At 31.6% G+C, this 21,928-nt stretch overlaps 1 protein-coding gene across 1 annotated transcript; it reads right to left on the bottom strand.

Annotated features, from left to right (window-relative positions):
- Positions 1–2,028: 2,028 nt before the first annotated feature.
- LOC111917132 (carotenoid 9,10(9',10')-cleavage dioxygenase) lies at positions 2,029–21,704 on the bottom strand. The gene is made up of 12 exons (XM_023912790.3): positions 21,535–21,704; positions 21,018–21,155; positions 11,709–11,811; positions 5,353–5,612; positions 4,657–4,836; positions 4,453–4,531; positions 4,297–4,378; positions 4,152–4,214; positions 3,549–3,687; positions 3,096–3,426; positions 2,664–2,863; positions 2,029–2,548 (listed from the first exon to the last, which is right to left on the bottom strand). The coding sequence occupies exons 1-12, from the start codon at positions 21,688–21,690 to the stop codon at positions 2,441–2,443; spliced, it is 1,839 nt and encodes a 612-aa protein (XP_023768558.2). The 5' UTR covers positions 21,691–21,704; the 3' UTR covers positions 2,029–2,440.
- Between the last annotated feature and the right edge of the window lie 224 nt (positions 21,705–21,928).

The raw sequence follows: 21,928 nt of genomic DNA, 5'->3' as shown, positions 1-21,928 counted from the left end.
ATCTAATTATAAATTTCAAGCATGTAAATCCCAGAAAAAAATATGATATCTCTAGGAAACTTGCATAATCAATATAGAGCAACCCCAAAGTAAAATTACACTCTAAATTCATGTAGGCATTTTATCAAACGGTTATCGTGCACATTCAAATCTCTTAAACCAACTTATTTGATTTCATGAACACATATTTTTTGGTTAAGGTTGAAGCTTTAAAAAAGATAAGTACAAACTGAAAACAATCTTACCAATTTGAAAGAGGATGAAGAACAGGGTGAGTGGTGGTGGCTGTAGATAGTGCGTTGAAGCCATAGGTGAACACAAAATCAAACCCACAGGTTTCAGCACCGTTAATGTCCAATGGAGTGAAAGAGACATGGGATAATTAGGATTGAATTCAATACGTCAAACAAAGTGTATATATTCCCATGGTAGTTATCAAATTACAAAAAAAAATGTTGAATTGATTCTTGATTTGTAGGTATTCAAATAAGAAGGTAGAATTCAAAATTGAAATTTAGTTAATATTACTGATTAAAGGGCTGATATCTAGGATTGAACATGGAAGTAATAAAGACGGGATCGAAAAAGTTTGGGGTGAGCGGGAATTGAAAAATGACATATAAAAATGCCATGTGGCATAAACATGATGTAGAAAGATGCCATGTGGCTTAAAAAGGATTCTTTTATTAGAAGAGGTATATATATATATATATATATATATATATATATATATATATATATATATATATATATATATATATGTTTGTATCCACTATAGCCTCTACTTTAAATCAGAGAAATCATATTCTATAAGGAGTTAGAAAAAGACATAACATTCCCTATATATGATTTATACTATCTAGTAAAAATATAATAAAGAAGGATAAATTGGATACATATCGCCTTGTGGTTAATCGTGAGATGAGTTTTCCCGCCTAAACTCTACTCCTTGACATATGTTTACCCTCGTTCATTTGTATACTCTTCAATTGATTTTCCATATATAATCCCGTTAATCAGAGACTAATTGATTTTAAATCCACGTCCATTTGTATACTCTCCAATCGATTTCCAACCACTGCAATAAAGATATATATTGTATCGACTTAAACATCTTATAATGGAATATCACAATAACATTTGTTTGACTTATCTGTTAAACAATAATATTTGTTTTACTATCTGCAAAAGAAGACGACAGTCCATTTAATAATATCCACAAATTAGATGGAAATCAAGTTATTAACGTCTTTCCTAGGCAGTCTACCTAATGATTCGGTGATAAGGATTCAAGGTTAACACCTCTAAAAGCATAAGAATACATATTTCACCAAAAAGACTTCATCAATGTATATAAATAACGAAAGACCTAGCAAAAACCATTCAATCATGGAAAATAATAGAAAACATCATTATAAACATAAAGAAAAGATTTGGGCATCCACACATCTATGAGATGATCAAACAACTTAATAACTAGAGGATGTGACAGTCCTTAAGAAGACCATTTTCCTCTGTTAAATATTCAAACAAAAAGAATCACAACCCAAATAAATAACTTCCGGCATTTCACTATGGTTTCAGAAACCATCCTTCATGTCTTCATAACTCAAATCATGTAAAGTGAACTCAATAACTCTCAAAGAAACAACTTAATGTTACTATTTTGTGAACAAAACATGAACCATGCCTAAATAATGCAAGACTTGATTAATAAAAACAAAGTAAAGTAAAAAATAAATTTAATTTTCGTTTATTTTTCATATGAAGGTTTATTAAACATTAAAAAGATTAAACTTACCTTTCACAAAGATGGGGCTCCATGTTTGATTAATCTCATCCAAGCAAACTAAACCAAGCATGAGATATCAAATTATGTATCCAAAACACAATAATCTTGATAGCAAAACATATAAATGGCTCAATCAGATTAAAAAAAAACGTGTATAAGTAACTAATGTTTCATATAGGTATTTAATCGAACAATTATTGTGCAACAAAAATAAACAAATACACCAAGTAAAAAAATAAATCCAATGATTTTGTTATCACTAACAAACACAAACACATAAACATGTTACATACTATATACTACATATTACCTTTAGAGCACAAATTAAGTTACACTAGAAATGAAGGATACTAACGAACCAATCTTAAAGCCTTATTAGAACTGCTAGAGAAAGATGAGACCATAAATCATAGAAAATGAAATATGTAGGCTTCCTCTTTAAAGCAGAAAGACCAATAGGGCATACTACATAAATTCCACCAAATAAAAATTGGTATCACACAAGATCAAAAGTAAATAGTTCAATATGTTATAAGAATATACAAAATGAATGTTTTATTGCTAGTACGTACTAATCATGATCATCCGCTACCTTCAGAGAAGTTCATAGAATAACTTCCAATGCCTTTGATACATTCCAGTCCTAGTTTATGTTGATGAAAAGAAAAATCCATGATGACCATATGGTACCCGTTGAGGAAGGTTTATTTTTGCTATAGGTTCATGCCCAAGGTTTTTAGCATCAACCACTATTACCTGTGACCTCAAAGGAAAAACACATATCAACAGATAACATCATCAATTCATATGTTTATTTATACTGAGATATCTAGTAACATAAGGGTAGTGGATGATATTTGATGGTACGTACATAAGAAATGTCATTTTCTTCATCATGAGCAAATGTAACAATCCAACCATCATCTTCCTCTATAGCCTTTGGCTTAGCCACGAAAGTAGATCCTGTGCAAAAGTTGTTTTTTGGTAACCAATGATACTCCATCTTTACATTTCCTTCACCATCCATTTCTCCAAAGCATAATTTTGCTAGTCCTCCATATTTGGTTCTCCCTGAAACATATTTTTATTCCTTGTTTACAAACCTATAGCAGGTTTCAAGCTTAAATATTGCATTTGTGGGTGGTTCTATGGATTATCAGTATTGCGTTAATGGAGGGGAAATTGAACGTTTTCAGGATCCCAGTCTACTCATTTTAGATCAGAGTTTTTCAGAGAGATATTTTTTTAACTAATAATATGATTATGATCCATGCTAATTGTAAGAGAACTGTAAATTAGTTACCTGAGTTAGAGCTTGCAACAGAATCAATAACCTGGGTGTATCCATATTTATGGTTAAGACCTGTAAAATCTGCATTGATCATTGGGAAGTCCATTGAGTATTTTGTTCCAGTTACATTTCTCTCCTTTACCTCCATGGTCTTCATGTTCAATCTCCATTCCCTAACATTAGTAAACAACATTCCATGTTCTGTTTCTGTATTATGATCATGCCCATCATTTTTGTCAACATATTTAAAATTAAATCCTCTAGAGAACCACTCAAATTTATCCTCTCCCCAATCAGGTCCTGGAAGAATGGATGCGTTAGCTTTACATCCTCTTACAACAACCTATTTTGTGGTACAAATCAATTTGTATATCATGTTAGTGTCAAGAAGAATTTGAATATTTTCTATTGAAACTAATAATTGGCGAATTTAATGGCACCATAACATGAATATAAAATAAGCACCTCATCCCCATCTTCAAAACAATTCATTAGGTGATAAGTAACACAAGGTTCTATATGAAACCACTTAATTGAGTCTACATCACCATACCGAGGAATCACTGCAATCCTTGCATCTCTCCCCCTTTCGTACTTAAATAACCTAACACCAATAACCAAGTTTTATGTTTCCTTTTTCTCATAACATTTTTTTAATATTTCTTCATAAAAAAGTGGATGTGTGGTTGAGAGTGCCAAATTCTTGTGCATATAAGTGGAAATGTTGTTGGAGCTAATCCCAAATGAAAATAGAAAGAAGCAAGCCAAAGTTGACGAGTTGAGCCCAACAGATAGTGGTTTAGGTCTGAAAAAGTATATTAATCATTATCTTTTTAGTTTCCTCATGTAGTTTTCATTTCCTTTGATGTAGGACATGTATATTGTATTTATTAGTTAAAAGAGTCTGTATTTTGTTTTTTTAGACCAAAATATAACCCAATAAGAGTAAGTGTGTTCTCTGATTTTCTTTTTCTTTCATTGATTTTGCTCTGATTTAAATTTAGCGTAGTCAATCCAAGTATTCCTTCAAGACTTTTCATCACAAAATATATTCACAATGGTACTTACTGGCCTCCTTTCATTACCCTCTTTGGGCTTAATGTAAACATAGAATCAACCAGTATGTTGTACCTGACCATCACACGGAACAAATGCATTTAATTATGTCATATTTATGCAACCAAAATTACAAATAAGAACTGAGGAAACTCACCTCTTTGTGACACCTACTTCATGAAAAAGCGAGCAATGGTCTAGTTGTAGATTCAATATGTGAACAAGTTCTTTTCCATCGACTATTAATATGAAGTTATTAGAAAAAGAATAAATAATCCAAGCGCTATACATCATTAGTTATTTGCTAAAGTACCTGAAATGACACCCACAAAACAATATGGTTTTGATGGCTTAAACCCTACTATAACCAGTTCCCCGGTTCCTGGTGCTTTCTACATAAAAAAATCAATTTTATGTGATCATGTCTTTTAAAGAGTGTAATGTTGAAATCATTAGACCCATTATGTGTTGATTATGTCGAAAGCTAAAATAGAGCATCATGCACCAATATACTAACCTTTGGGTGTGATGTGAAAGGTCGAGACCAACTTCCACCGGGGTTCCAACTATTATAAGTTTCAAGGCTAATAAGATCAATCTCTTGTGGCAAATAGTCCTCGGAGATAGAATAGTGTTTTCCACCATGCTCAAAAACATTGGTGTTGCTCATAATTTTGTTGACATGACCAAATCTTAACTGTCAAAGTCAGACAATAAAGTAAGTAGATAAACAATGGTGTGATGATTGTAGTTTAACGTTTTACTTGTAATATACTTATGTAATGTTTGTCAACTGCAACGCCAAGTCAAATATTACATCCGTAATCTTATAGGCTTAAGGAATACATTTACATTTAAGTTCTTATCATGATTTTTTTTGTCATATTTTTCAAAATCTTCTTGTAATTATGTTTTTGCTGGAAAAATCTTGTGCTAAGTATCTTATTACTAATTGTTTTTTGTCATATTTTTCAAAATCTTCTTGTAATTATGTTTTTGCTGGAAAAATGTTGTGCTAAGTATCTTACTACTAAGATACATGTCATGGTAGAACCCTCATTCATTATGGTTTAGGTCATTGGGTGTATAGTCACTAAACAAAAAATTCCCATTAAACTTGGTTAAATGGTACGTAATTGCATTGGTTATGGTTAGCTATTAGTTTTTTTTGGAGATGATGGAGATTCCATTTAATAAAAATTGGAAATCTTACCACATTGAAAAGTGATCCAGCTAATGCAGCTGGAGCATCTCCTTCTGTTACAGGAAGAAAAGCGGGTTTCTTTCTTTGCGATTCCATCTTATATGTTTCTGTTTCCACATATTTATTTTTGTAGTAAAAGATCCAATTTCCTTCCGCATCTTTAGTGAAATGTAGAGCATGAAGCATCCCTTCGCCTTCAACCCATATGCTGTCTGTTTTGCCGAACACCGATAATGCAAATTTTAAACCTCCAAATAGGGGATTTGAACCTGAATCCAGTTTCAATATCATATGATTATGTGTTAAAGGTGTAGACTCAAAAATATAGGGATTAGAGAATAAAAATTCATAAACAATAAACATATAAGGTAAATAGGAAAAGTTCGTCTTTATTTAGTTTAAGAAACATGTAATTGGATAGTTTTGGGTAATGTTGTTGACTTGTTGTGTGACCTGAATTTTGTCTTGAAAAAGATACCACGATATAAAAGATAGGATTAAAATGCATTCTTACAAGTTTTCGTTGATGCATGTCTAGGAGCTTGTGCAGATTCGAGGAAAGGCACAACATGTTATGTATTTACCATTATGGTTAAAGTCGTTAGTTTGAAGTCCAAAGTTTAGAAGAGTGTTGGTTTATCAACTATAATGAGTATATGGGAATTTTAGAATATTCTAAAGAGATTATATAGTTGAAAAAGTTTATAATTGGACATGAAACAAGAAGACTATGTCATGCATTATGATAACTAAAGTGTAGTTTACTTTGGAGAAATAGGTGTTTCATAACAAAATTAAACACATTGATATGAGGTATCACTTTATCATGGAATTGATAACCAATGGTACTCTCAATTTGAAGTAGATCCTTGATACAAAGAATCTAGCAAACATGTTTACCAAGGTAGTGTCGACAATTATGTATGGATTCAACCGATCTTCCCAATCCTCGTAAAGAATGAACAAACTAGAGATGGATAGGGGATGCATAGTGAGCTTGGATGGAAACACATTGGTTTATCAGCCTCCAAGAATGATATTATTAATTTATGGAGTTTGATCTTCCCTTTGAAGTCATTGGCACTATAGAGACTTAGAACGGGCTCCCGTTTAAATTCCACGGATGTAGAGTAACATTGTAGGGGAAACTATAGAGTATGTATGTAAGGAATCACTATAGTATATGGTTGTAGTATGGTTGTAGTCTAAACATTATGATGCATAGTTTTAATGCAAGTACTTTAGTGTTGGTGACTCAAACTGTAGTATAAGTGACTACAATGTATTGTTGCAGTGCCCATGCAATAGGCCACATGTGTAGGCGAACTTTATTAGGCGTATTCCCCAACAAAATTTAGGTCAAGTTACTTATGTAAAAATAGTCACTTGTATAAATTTAACCCTTATGTCGTAAGCATGTGTGATGGGTATTATTAATAAAACCTCTCTAGTTCATCCAAAACACATAACTCGATTTCTATGATGGAGTGAACTACATTACATTCTTCTGTTTTTTATTTTTATTTTTCTGTGCATCTTTAATTTTCGTGTGATTATGTTTCGTGAGCTTATCGTAGTCCTTAATCATAATATATGGCAAAAGTATAATTGATTAATTTCGTGGCATGCATCTAGTGATCTTATGTAAGATAATATGGTTAAATGTTCTCTCATAAGTAATAGAGTTATAAGATGATGAAAAAACTATTTTCCATCACTCAAAACAATTTTAATGGTATAATAATCATAAGTCCCCATAAATATCCCCACATCCCACCTGCATACCCCTTTACATGGCATTACTTTGCCAATTACCCCCACTCGTTATGACCTCCTAACCAACTACATGTTTCACCAGTCACGCTTTGATTGTGTTGGTCTGCCCCTTGCTTCATCTTCTTTCCAATGACTACCAACCTACCTCACACATCCATTGTCTAACTTGTGGCATAAAAATAATCCTTTCCCTACTCCACCAGCCTACCTCTAGTCAAATTTATTTGTGTAGCCGGGAAACTTTTTCTGGTCAACGTAAACAACATAACGCCAAATAACATTTTTGAACGCATGATGTTTTCTACGATGATGTTATTGTTAGCCTAATAAGTTTACGGGGCCATTTCTTAGTTTGGGCCAATGTTAGCCCATTAGTTAGGTTTAGCTGAATTAGTGTGTGTGTGTGTGTGTGTATATATATATATATATATATATATATATATGTGTGTGTGTGTGTGTACATAATACCATTAGGGTTTCATTATTAAATCATAAAAGAGTATAACTACAATCAAAAGAAAAGACACACACACACACACATATATATATATATATATATATATATGTGTGTGTGTGTGTGTCTTTCCCTTTCTTTGTAATTATACTATTTTACTATTCAATAATGAAACTCTAGCAGTATGTTGTTTATTAGTTCACATGGTATCAGAGCTATATTCGATTCGTCATTTATGATTGTTAGGGGCAAAATGTACATGAAGTTGTGCCATTCCACAAAATTTTTGGCGATCTTAGGTATGATTTTCTAATATGTTTATGTATTTTTCTTAGATTGTTTTGTTCGATTTTATCATTTAAGGGTTTTGATTGTCGTTGTTTCGTTGTTTTTCGTGCCAATTTTTGTATTATGCGCCATGAAATACCCTTTTTCGTCGATTTCTTGCCGTGATTATTATGTTTACGCCATGATTTTTTGTTCAATTTTTTTGTCATTGGTTACTATTTAAAGTTTAGTTTGTTAATTATTGTCGGTATTTGTCAATTACGAGGTTTCGTTGTTCTCTTGAATGTTGATGTTCATTATTGGTTTCGGGAGTTTGATTTGTTTGTCTATTATTGGTTTCTGATTATTGTTTGATTGTTTACTGCCAATATAGCTCTAAAGAATAGACCAATTTGGAAAATTGCTTTTGATGAATGTGCTTAGTGCACATTAAAGAACCATTAGAAGTCTTAATTCCCATTGTTACTGAAAAGGGACAAGCAACAATAAGATCGATCATCTAGATCATTTCAGTATATAGTAGAAACTAATGTCCATACTACCACCACGTCATCTTCTACGTTAGTTCCTCAAGTTCTTAAGCGGTTTAAACAGTTCCTTGCTTTCAAATTGTGCAACCATGTTTGCATTCATATCTTATTTAGGTGTTTCCTCATCCAGTACTTAATGTTTTCATTCATCTCTATGGATCTTGGATTCTGGTGCATCTCATTATATGTCACTTTTGTATTCATCCTTTGTTTCTTTGTCCTATGGATCATCACTTTCAACTATGTCTATTAGTGCTACACCTATACCAATAGTAGGTGTTGGTTTTATAGTCACTCATCATATATCTCTTAATGATGTGTATTATATTCCTACACTTGATTTAAATCTTGCTTCAGATAACCAATTGTTTAAATCCGGTTATTGAGTTTTCTTTTTCTAGATTCTCTTTCTTGTGTTCTTGATTCTCACTCAGAGGTTGATTGGGACTGACCGTATATTAGGAGAAGTATATGTCTTGGATCAACTCAAAGTATCTTATGTCACTAGCAGTAGTATTTATTTATCTTCTTTTCATTTGAGTAATCTGTCTTCTGACTTATATCTTTGACATTCACGTTTAGAATATTTGCCAGCTTCACATTTACAAATTTTTTTTGTCTCTATTGGTGCTTTTGGTCATGATATTTTTGACTTTTGTGGATGCAAATTGGCAAAATTATCTGCTCTAATGTTTAACATAAGTGCCACTCGCTCTGTTGCTCCATTTGATCTTGTGCATTCTAATGTGTGGGGTCCCTCTCCAGTTTCCTCTAAAGGAGGATCCACTTACTATGTTTCCTTAGTAGACAATTACACTCATTATACATGGGTTTATTTTATGAAGGGAATGTCTAACTTTTTCTCCATATATAGTGAATTTAGATCCCTAGTCAATACTTAACACTCCGTTGTTATAAAATGCTTCCGTTGTGATTTGGGAGGGGAATATACTTCAAAGGAATTTACTTGATTGCTTGCATATGATGGAACTACGCACCAATTATCATGTATTGATACTCCTCGAAAAAATGGTAATGGAGGAAGAAAACACTGCCACCTTGTTCAAACTGCACGATCGTTTCTTTTTTCCTCTCAGGTCCTTAGTACTTTTTGGGGAGAAGTTGTCCTTACTGCTACATATGTTATTAATCGTATTCCCACTGCACACAATTCTAGAATGTCTCCTTATGAAAAACTGTATGGAAAACTTCTTGATTATTCTTCATTGTGGGTATTTGGGTGTACATGCTTTGTTTTATGACCTCATGGAGAATGAAACAAGTTTTCTCTAAAATCTATTCTATGTGTATTCTTAGGGTACGATATTAGTAAAAATAGATATCAGTGTTACGACCCGACAAGTCAAAAATTGTACATTTTATCAATATGACACTTTTTTAGAGCACATCCCTTTCTATAACATTCATGTTCTGTCACATAATGTGACTCAGTCATAACATTGGATTAATGATCCATTTAGCAATAACATTGATGATGTTTCTCCTACTTTAGATAGCCCTTCAACTTCTAATCCCACACCCACTACTGCTTATAATCCATCACTATCTACGTCTCAAGATATCCCTCTAATTTTTGATCCTACACCTACGATTACTTAGGATCCCCCACCATCAAGATCCACTCGTAGTTAAAAGTCTACCAAGCTTCTAGAATTTCTATATTCCTCTTACTCGCCAGAATTTGCCTCCCTTATTGGGAATATACGCCAACTCTCTAAACTAATGTCCTACAAAGAGGTTGTCTCTGATCCTCTTTGTCAGAACGCTATGGTTGAGGAACTTGAAGCTCTTAATCAGACTCATACATGAGATTTGGTTCCTCTCCCTCCTGGAACGATTGGTTGTCATTGGGTATACAAAATCAAAACCAAGTCTAATGGGTTTACTGAACATTACAAAGCTAGACTTATTGCTAAAGGATATTCACAAGAGTATGGTATGGATTATGAAGAGACTTTGTTCTAGTTGCAAAATAATAACTACCGTTTTGCACTCTGCTAGTTGTTTCTTCTATTCGAAAATGGAATATTTATCATATGGATGTCACGAATGCATTCTTGAATGTAGATCTTCATAAGGAGGTATACATGTCTTCTCCACCAGGTATTGCTCACCGTCCTGGTGAATTTTTTCGGCTTCAAAAAGCATTATATGGTCTCAAACAAGTCCCTCGTGCATAACTTGAAAAAAAAATTATATGGTAATTATTTCCCTTGGTTTCAACCTAGCTATCATGATTCTGCTTTGTTTGTTAGATGCACAAGTGCATGTTGGATCCTTCTCTCCTTATATGTTGATGACATGGATATTAATGGTGATGATTATTATGGTATAGAGTCCATGAATCGCGATTTGGCTTACCAATTTGCTATGCAAGTCTTGGGCTTACTGCATTATTTCTTCAGGATTGAAGATGCACAATCTCCAAAAGGTCATCTTTTATCTCAGACGAAGTATATCTCAGAATTGTTTGAACGCGCACAACTTTTAGATAACAGAACAATTGACACACCTCTAAAGAGTAATGCCAAATATTCACCAACCGATGGTGTTCCCTTGTCTTATCCAAGTCTTTATCGTATAATTATTGGGATTTTGGTTAATCTGACCATCATTAGGCTTGATATTGCTCCTGCAATTAATGTGGTTAGCTGATTTTTCATTCCTCCTTCTATGGTTCATTAAGGAGTTCTACGTATTTTAAGATATCTTTTTGGTACTCAATTTCGCATTCTTGTAATTCCTTCCACTTCCTCTTTTGAGACGTGTGCCTATAGTGATGCTGATTGGGATATCAATGTTTATGATTGCAAGTCTATGATTGTGTATTGTATTTTTCTTGGAGATTCATTGATTACATCCAAGAGTAAGAAACAAGATGTTGTCTCTCGATCATCTACAAAATTTGAGTATCGAGCTAAGGTTGTCGCTACTTGTGAGATTTTATGGCTATGATGTCTACTTGCATATATGGGTGTTCATATTTCACAACTTACCCCTTTGCAATGAGACAATGAGAGTGTGATAATGACTACAAAGAATTCGATGTTTCATGTACGGACAATTTTATGAAGGCCTTGATTACTCTTTCTTGGTTTGGGCCAATGTTCGCCATGCTTCTTAATTGTACTATTTTAATATTCAATAATAAAACCCTAGTAGTATTTTCTTCATTTGTTCACAGTTATATATAATAATAATAATTAAGAATAATGTGCGTACACGTGTGTGTGTGTATATATATATATATATATATATATATATATATATATATATATAAGGTTAACTAGTAACACCATTTCTAATGTAAATGCCCTCTGGAAAATCTTCCGGGAGTTTTCCTGCTTGATAATCAACTTTTACAAGTTCCCCAATCTCCCCAATAGGTGCGAAGTTTTTCTGCAAATGAATAATTTTCACAAAGAACCTTGTTAATTAAATATATAACTTCCTTAAAATAAATTGAAGTTATGACACCTAGATAGAAGAGCATAGGCAGTTTAACAAAATATTTATCTTTACACTAATCAAAAGCTTAGATCAGCTCCATTGTTGGACCTCTACACTAATCAAAAGCTTAGATTAGCTCCATTGTTACGACCTACAACATCATGCCACCTCAATAACCCATAAACATTTGTATTTTTTTAGTATAAAACCTATTCCCACTATGCAATATGCTACGGTTTATAAAAGCTAATTCTATATTTATTTATGACAAAACTGTAAGATTGGTCCCTGTGGTATTCAAAAAACTTTGGATAGGGTCCAAAAAGTTTTCAACTTGCACCGAAGGTCCAAAATCAAGGTTTTTTCTGGGTTTTTGGTCCTGATACACTTGAAAAGTCGATTTTACCCTTTTCATTTCTTTTTTCTATTTTCTTTATTTATTTTGGTATTTAAATAATTAAAAATAAAAAATAAAATCTCACCTACCCCCTCTCTCTCTCTCTAAACAATTTTATGTGTGTTCTTCACCTATGATGGTGCCAGCATCCAGGAATTGCTCGATTCCAGCCATAATACATGTCCCGCCACCATGCAAGTCCTTCGATCCACCGATATCGTCCCAAACCTCACACTTCACCGTCTCATTTGTGTATGGTCTGATTCTTATCTCCTCAGTGTTGCATCACACGCCTCATTCAACAACCATCTCGTCTTCGATTCCTTAAAGAAATTGAGAAGTAAGGAACATACACAACCACAACTCTTGTCGTTAGGTACGCTATCAAGTATTGTTAGTTTTGCGAATTGTCGATTGAAAATAGAGAATCATTGGTGAAATTGGTCCCTCATTCTCTCTCTCTCTCTCCACATATTTCTAGTCAAACTCTCACCCCTTTCTTCTTAAGAACCCTAAAAAGCAATCTCATGTTTTCTCACAATTAGAGGTTCTAAAATCTGATTCACCCCAAAATCAGTTATGGGGACATGGCTGTGGAAAGAGATTGACGGAGGGGTATACATTCACTACCAACAGAGGCAGAAATGGGTGATTCAGGGCGTTGGTTTTGCTCTCGAATCCTTATCTGTCGCCACCTCTATTTCTCCTTTCCCATACCCCCTCTGATCATCTCGATGGTTGTCTAATCATCTAGGGAATAATTTAAAAACCCACACGTACACACAAATCAGTACCTGATATCTTCATCTGGTGTTTAAGATCAAGTTTGCGCAGCAGTTTCAGATAAGAAATTGCTTCAGATCAAGTTTAGGTTTGGATTTCATAGCAGAAATTGATTCAAGTGGTGGTGAAGGGCATTCATCAGATCTGAAAGAAATGATTTCTGGGTTCGTGAATGTGAAGCTCTTGTTCTTGAACTCAGGAAAAAACGAGTGTTCTTGAGATTCATATTCATATTTGTGTGTGTGAGAGAGAGATAAAGAGATTTTATTTTTGATTTTTAATTATTTAAATACCAAAATAAATAAATAAAATAGAAAAAAGAAATGAAAAGGGTAAAATTGACTTTTCAAGTGTATCAAGGACCAAAAACCCAGAAAAACCTTGATTTTAGACGTTCGGTGCAAGTTGGAAACTTTTTGGACCCTATCCAAAGTTTTTTGAATACCACAGGGACCAATCTTACAGTTTTGTCTTTATTTATTCAATTGTTTGTTGTACCCTGTGTGGGTGAGTGTACCTCCTATGCATGTTGATGATTTTAGTGTCCCCATGTCACTTTATGTAGTTGGAACTAACATATGAGCTAAGGGGCTTCGTAATTTGTACTCTAATATATGTATGGGGTTGTGCGGAGTGCATGCATGTGCAAGATCAAATTAGAAGCCGGTTCGCAGCGCCCCTGGGCCCAGGGTTTCCAAAGGAGCAGCGTCCCTTGGGCGGGGTCTAGGGGCAGCGCCCCTAGCGGGGTCCAAGGGGCAGAGCCCCTGGCTAAGGTCCCGTTCAAATTCTTGAGGGTGATTATGGTAAAACTGATGAAATTCATTAGTTTTGGAAACCCTAAATCCTTATTAAAATTCAGATTTCCCTGTCTTGCTTCCAAAGGAACCCATGATGACCAACCCTAAGAGGCAAACCCTAATCTCGTTTATTATAAATAAATGAGTATTCTCTTTGAGAAGATACACACGAAAATTATTAGCTCTCTTTTTCTTCAGACAAACATAGAATCCTTTTAATAATTTGGCTTACGAATTCTATGCCTAGAATCGTAGGTGTCCTCTTGGATTATCGTAGGCTGAATTTCTTACAACCTAGGCATAAGGTAGAAATATCAGTTCGTAAAGTGTTCACATGATCCAATGGGTATCTAGATCTCCAACATAAACCCTATTTCATCCAACACCCAATGTTTAATTTTTTAATCTGATTGAGAAATACATATATTAGTACATTTATAAATAAGTCTCACATATTAATTTAGTAATAGTGTGGGACTAGCCTAGCGCCTAGGGGTGCACATTTGGATCGAACCGGACCAGTTTGAGAGAAATTGGTGGACCTTGGACTGGACCTGTTGAGTCTCGTCCAGGTTCGGGTCTAGGTCTGAGTTTTCCGGTTCTTGTACACATTGGACCCGTATAACTTTAGGTGCATACGGTACAACTCATTAAAGCCCTACCAAAAGTTAGTTTATATATTATGAATTAAGGATGTGTATTTGGACCGAACCAGACCAGACTGATTTTGTAGAAATTGGGGGGAGTTGAGCGACGACCCCTGGCCTCGTCACGTTTGAGGCCTTAAAATTATTTATGTTCGGTATTGTATATATAGTTTAAATGTGTTACGAAATTAGTCAAGGCATATATAGTTGAATTCTTTGAATGGTTAGGAGGTGTTTGTGATTTACCAATAAACGGAATCCGTCGAGATTCAAAATAAAATAGAGATCTTGAGGTTCAACCTCAACCACATATGCTGCTCTAAGCCTCCGCTGTACTAGCACGACGAGTTAGGTATAATCATAAATAATTATTTAGCGCCGCCCGTTCCTTTCACCTCTGTTACCTTCCCTACCACCACCTCTGCCACCAACAGACCCCACCACTACCACCTCCGTCATTTATACAACCACCACCTCTTCTGCCACTAACCGTAATAATCATATATGATAATTCAATTTGTGAACACACATATATGTATAATCATTTATGATTAAGCATATACGTATAAACATGTATAATCATATATGATTATACATATTTCGTTACTGTCGGTACGCTGGAGCGTTAGAGTGACAAATGAGAAATATGTGGCTGATGTTGAATTTTAAGATCTCTATTTTTTTAAATATATATATATATATATATATATATATATATATATATATATATATATATATATATGTGTGTGTGTGTGTGTGTATGTGTGCATGTGTGTGTGTGTGTGGTGAAGGACCTTATTTTTCTAAGTTTGTCCCGAGCCTCAAATCAGTTTGCACCGACCTTGGATCGATACTCTTACACCTTGGGATTTTGTGAGTATATGTTTAATATATTTTATATTAAAATATAAAATATAGCTAGTATATTATTTTATTAAATAATATATTAAAAGGTATATGCTTAATAAATTCTTTTTGTCAAAACTCTTTTTATTAGTTAGATTTTAACAAACATGTATTATTTTATTTTTATTACAATAATTTTATAGAATCCATCCAAATCAAATAAGAATGCATAATTTTTCTAAGAAGTTTAAAAAAAAAGATCTTTCTATTTGATGAAAAAAAAATCAAGGTTCAGGATTTAACAAACGGTGGACAATTATGATCAATAAGTATAAAACTAGGGTTTGACCGTCCGTGCGATGCTGCGGAAGTCTCAGTATGTTAAAAATGCAGATCGACACTATACATACCACAGAGACGATTAAACCATATAAAGTGTAGCACAAAAATTATAAAAATAAAACTTGAAAACAAATAATTATGTAAGGAGGAAGCCGACGAAAACAAGACTTGAAATTGTATCATAAAGAAATTGATAAAAAAAGATTATTAAAAAAATATGTAAGGGGTCAAAGTATAACTTTAAAATATAATAAGGGATCAAATCGTAATGTATAAAATACCAATAATTTAACTTTAAAATTATGAGGGGTGAAAACTGTTAAATAAAAATTAATTGAGGGGAAAAGATTATAAATATGAAAATTTTCTATGACCAGAACCTAAATGGTTATTTCCAAAAACTATTGTTTTACATTTAATAATGAATGCTTGACAATATATAACATGATTTGGTTTTAGTAAACTTGGATTTGGAAATAGAAAAAATAAATATAAATCGTGGTAAAATCATAGACAAAGAAAATGACACCACAGCACAATCCACAGATAAAAATAAAAGTTGAAATGAATAGTGATACTCCTCACAAACCCGATTTTGGTAATATATATATATATATATATATATATATATATATATATATATATATATATATATATATATATATATATATATAGGGAAAAGTGAATATACCCTTAAGGGTATATAAGCTTAGGTACCCGAACACACCATAATAAGTCGTTTTGTTTGATATATTCATTATAATGTTCTTAAACTTCAACCCTAAGTTGATTATTTTCAAGATATTTGAAATTTCCGTATTATTTTTCTCTTAAATCACATCTTTTTGCTGAACACCTATTAGGCTATATATATTGTAGATGAAAATGAAAATTATGTAAGAGAAAGATAAATGTTTAATTTACAAAAATCTTGGAAGTAAATCAAGTTAGAAGTTAAACTATAAGAATATTGGATAATTAGAATGTATTATATGATACAAAACAACGTATTATGGTGAGTTTGGGTACCTAAGCTTATATACCTTTAAGGGTATATTCACTTTTCCCATATATATATATATATATATATATATATATATATATATATATATATATATATATATATATATATATATATATATATATATATATATATATATATATATATATATATAATGGTTTAGCCCTATAATTATAATTATAGACCCCAGATATAACATACTTTTAAATAAACATTACATAATTTCTTACATTTCTTTTTATTTTTGTGAAAGCGTCGTCTATTGAATAAAAGAATATTATATTTATAAAACACTTTTAAATAAACATTATATTATGATTATTTATTATGAATTAATGTATAACAATGTATTATAAATATAAATTATTAGATTAAGTTGTAACTAGGCAACTAAAATAAACAAAAAATAATTAAACCCAAAACACGAGGGTCCAAAATCTACAACTCAAAATTTAAGTCCATCTTGGCGTTTGATGTTATAATATTCATTTACATCAAAATTGTACATTAAATGGATGTGGATTGTAAATGAATTTGTTGAAAATGAGAAGGGAGATAAGGACATCTCAATCCCGTTTTCATTCTATTTATCTTCAATTAGGTGTAAGACTCGTATACTACACAAGTTGATTAAAATAAAAGTTAAATATCAAAGTGTAAATATTAAAACATCAACAATGTGTTTTAACTTAAGATTAATGATACAATCATCATTTCGTACTATAAAAATATAAATTTTAATATAAAAAAACTATACTCATACATAGTAATACCAATGTTTTATTTAAAATATTTATAATGAAATAATTTAGTTTGCTAATAACTTCTATTATTTTATTATTCTCAAAAAGATGTTTAAACAAATTTTATTTGGAAAATAAGAAAACAAAGAACAAAAAAATCTAAGACAAATAAAAAAAAGTATTTTAGTAGCATAATTTTAAATCTATATAACATATATAGATATACTGGAAAGTTTTTTTTTTAAACAATGGAATGTATGTGAATTTGAATGCCAATTAATAGCATAATTTTAGGTTAATAATATCGAATAAGAAAAATAAACGAAAAATTGATTTCAATGGCCTTAAATGTAGGAATTGATATTTGGAAGGAACGTGTATTCTTAAATCCTCATAAATACATAATTAGGTGACATTTTTAAATAAAATTGATAATTACAAGAAAATGAAATGTGAATTTTATTAAATTAAAAAACACCATAAAATGCCATAATTCATGGCAAAATAACATGTGACAAAAAAAGCTTTCATTTATTAGAAAAGATATTATTCTATTTGTTATATCATTTTGATGTAAATCTACTCTAATAAATAAAAGTTCTTTTTTTTGTCACTTGTCACACTCTCTTCAATTTGCCACATGTAATTTTATGGTAATTTAAATTAATTTTTATTCAACTTGTCATTTTATGGTTTTTATATTTTATTAAATGTTAAATATTATTTAAATCTAATAATAAATGCATATCAATTTCATTAATAGACTTTCCTTTTAATTTTAAAATTAATAAACTAAAGTTTCATTAATTTTCTTTATTTATTTATTTTTAACTTTAAAAGAAAAAAAAACACTTTAATTTTTATAATTCAATATTTTTCTCACTTTTTTTTATAAATTCAAACTTCTCAAATATTTTGAATTTTATATTAATTTTTTTTTAAATAAACTCATGTGATACATGGGTCTCACACCTAGTGAGTTATAATAATAAATATGAAACGACACAATTCATTTATATCAAAATTGAATGAAATGTTCGATTATCAATTTTATTCTCTCCCATATTAGATTTATACATACTAAGTTTATTTTAATTTATTACTTATAATTTAAATATAATAAACAATATATGTAATATGATGTTATATATTAAATGAGATTAATTAATCATAAATAAAATAATATTTATGTATCAAATTCTTATAAAAATTTAAATACATTTTTGAAATATATACGACATTTTATAAAGTTAAAACACGATATTATATAATAAAATATTGTAATAAAAATTGTAATACAAATTTGTTAAAAGCTAAGTAGTATACAAGAGTTTTGGACAATCTTTATAAGTTAAAAAAGATATAATTGAAATTATTTTTGGTTTAAAAATAAAGAATTATTGGAAATGAAATGCTAGTTACATCATTTTTTTTTTTCATTTTGATATACAAAATGAAGTGTGAGTTGCAGATAGTCTTAAGTTATAAACCATAAATGTTACTTTCATGATCTTACGACATATGGGCCTTAAGATTATCGTGAAACACGAAAGATAAATGAATCATATAAAAATCAACAATTTTTTTGGACTTGTTTAATAAATGAACACAAAAGAGAATTCTTTCACCCTTTTATTTTGAAAAAGTATTGCAAACATACTTATTAGTATATAACAAAGAAAATCTAGTGTTTTTATGTTTTTGTACTTTTGTTCAAATTAGAAAAGGATGTCAAATGCGGTATTTTGTTGGATTTTTATTATATATATATATATATATATATATATATATATATATATATATATATATATATATATATATATATATATATATATAATGTAACTGCTTTGACTAGGATAAATTTTTGCTAAATATTCATGGTTATTTAAAGTGTGATTTTTTGCAGGTGGGATTGTTTTTAACCCAAAAAAATGAAATTAAATTTTACACTAAAAAAACTGAAACGGAATTGGATGGGTTTTCATTCGAAAAAAAAAGAAAGCCGAAATCTAATTATTTTTATTACAATAGTTTGTGATGGAATTTTTTGAAGATTTGAATAGTTTTTTTAAAAAACAAAAAATGCGTTAAAATCAGTCTTTACCGATCATAATTTTCACTACTAAACTTCTATCCAAAAATTATTAACTTTTTAACACAAGTTAAAATTCGGTGGTTACAACGGAGAAAATAACAAAATATAATACTTTTTATGTTATTAGTTTTTTTTTTTTTTTAATTTCATTTTACAAAATTAAGTTAATGTAATTAAAAAAAAACAAAATATAATACTTTTTATGTTATTAGGTTTTTTCTTTCATTTTACAAAATTAAGTTAATGTAATTAAAAAAATAAGAGAAATCTAATTTATTTATTTATATATAAGAATAGCCGCGCCACATCTGATGAATAATAAATTCCACTAGTAGCACTATTTTAGTAAAAAGACTGAACTTAGACAAAAAGGAATTTGGTATATACCTTTGCTAAATAGCTAAAAAACGCCGGGCGCAGATTAAGCTAATGGTAATCAAATAATTAAATGTGGTGATACTAAATCCATTTTGGAACCGGTTAAATTTAGCAGTTTCAATAGCTGTCTTGTCTATAACCAAACTGCTGGGAATATTAGGGTTTGAGGTGGATATCTGGATACCAACTTGGATCGTAATATCACTTTCCGAACTGATATTTCTACCTTATGCCTGGGTTACAAGAAATTCAGCTTAGGATAATCCAAGCGGACACCTACGTTTCTAGGCATAAAAAACGTAAGCTATTATGCTAAAGGGTTCTGTGAATTGTGATGAAAAACGAGAGCTAAAAACGTACGTCTTGTGGAAAGGAAGAGTTGTTTATATACTAAATACGATTAGGGTTTCATTAGGGTTGGGCCGTCATTACTTGCTTTGGAAGCAAGTAATATTAATCCGGATTAGGGTTACCAAAAACTAACGAGTTTCGTTAGTTTTACCATAATCACCCTCAAGAAAATGAATTTTCCATTATGTTCCCACATGCAAAATTAGTTTTACTGTCATTACAGCGGGACCCCAGTCAGGGGCTCTGCCCCTTGGACCCCGCTAGGGGCGCTGCCCCTAGACCCCGCCAAAGGGGCGCTGTCCCTTTGGAAACCCCGGATCCGGAGGCGCTGCCCCCGGACCCCCGACTATTCGTCGAACTGGCTTCTGACTCGATCTTATACATGCATGCACTCCGTACAACCCCGTACATGTATTAGAGTACAAATCATGAAACCCTTAGTTCACATGTTAGTTCCAGTTACTTAAAATCACATGGTGACACTAACATCACCAACACAAACTGCAATTCACAATATTATATTGGGGGGATTACTGTTGGAGAGCGCTACCAGTTCGTGTTGAATTATGACCGGATATGCATTTGTGTTCGGTATGTTTTCGATCATGGGTACTTTTTGCAGCAATTTGTGTAGGCATTTTCAGTTAAGTGACATAAGTCTATAATCAACACTCATGTATTGTCCACAATAAAAAAAAAATTAGTTAAAATTAATAAAATTTCTTATTTTGCATGCGAAGAGTGGATATATATACCTCATATGGAAGCATGGGTTGATCCACAAACTCAAAGATGGAATCTACAAGGGTGTTTAACATTGCGGTTGAAGCAGCCTTGATAGCTTTACCAGCTTCAATTTTGAGTGTTGAGTTCTCCAGCTTTTGTACTGATAGCTGCTCATCATACAACAAAACATATCAAACTATAAACACATTAAGAAATTCGTTTATTAGTTATTACAAGTTTACAAAGGTTAATCCATATCATTCATTTAACAAATTAAAACCCATAGGTACTTCAACTTCTGTCAGGGTATTTTTTGGGAAGGAGAACTTTATTGATGAAAGAAAATATATGGAAGTGTACAAATCCATAATAAGCCACCGACCATGCTGCCATGCATACTCAAATGCTCAACAAGCATGGACTGTCATCATCTAAAATTATGACTATATATCTACCATTCTACTTATATATTGTTCGTGATGCGCATGATTATTATAACATAGAAGGATGAATTTCAGTAATTTTGAGTTTATATATATAGAATACCTTAACTATACTTGAGAGCGCAGTCTTCAGGTTTCCTACATTAAAACTGATGGGATGATTATTAGTCGAACACTTTATGCTGGAAAGTACACATGTTGACGTTGCCATCTCTGTTCCTCTCTGTGCTTGTATCTGTTCTGTGACTAAGCTGATCATCAGTTCATCACTTTGTCACACCTTTTATAATCAATTAAAGCATATAACCAAGTTGGGTATTAGTTTAACCCAACATGTTACCAAGATGAAATAAAAACAACATAATATAAGACATTTTGTCGTATCTTTAAACACTTCCCAATATTATAAATACTATTAGTTGTCCTTGTCGATATGACCCGTTCATGTTCTGGCCATGGCACCTTTGAAGATTCCCCCTCCAACAATAACATCCTAG

This window comes from Lactuca sativa, chromosome 3 (genome assembly GCF_002870075.4).
Source record: "Lactuca sativa cultivar Salinas chromosome 3, Lsat_Salinas_v11, whole genome shotgun sequence".
In the NCBI taxonomy this organism is placed as follows: domain Eukaryota; kingdom Viridiplantae; phylum Streptophyta; class Magnoliopsida; order Asterales; family Asteraceae; genus Lactuca; species Lactuca sativa.
Note: the sequence above shows the minus strand (reverse complement) of the source record. Positions and strands in the feature narration are given on the sequence as shown.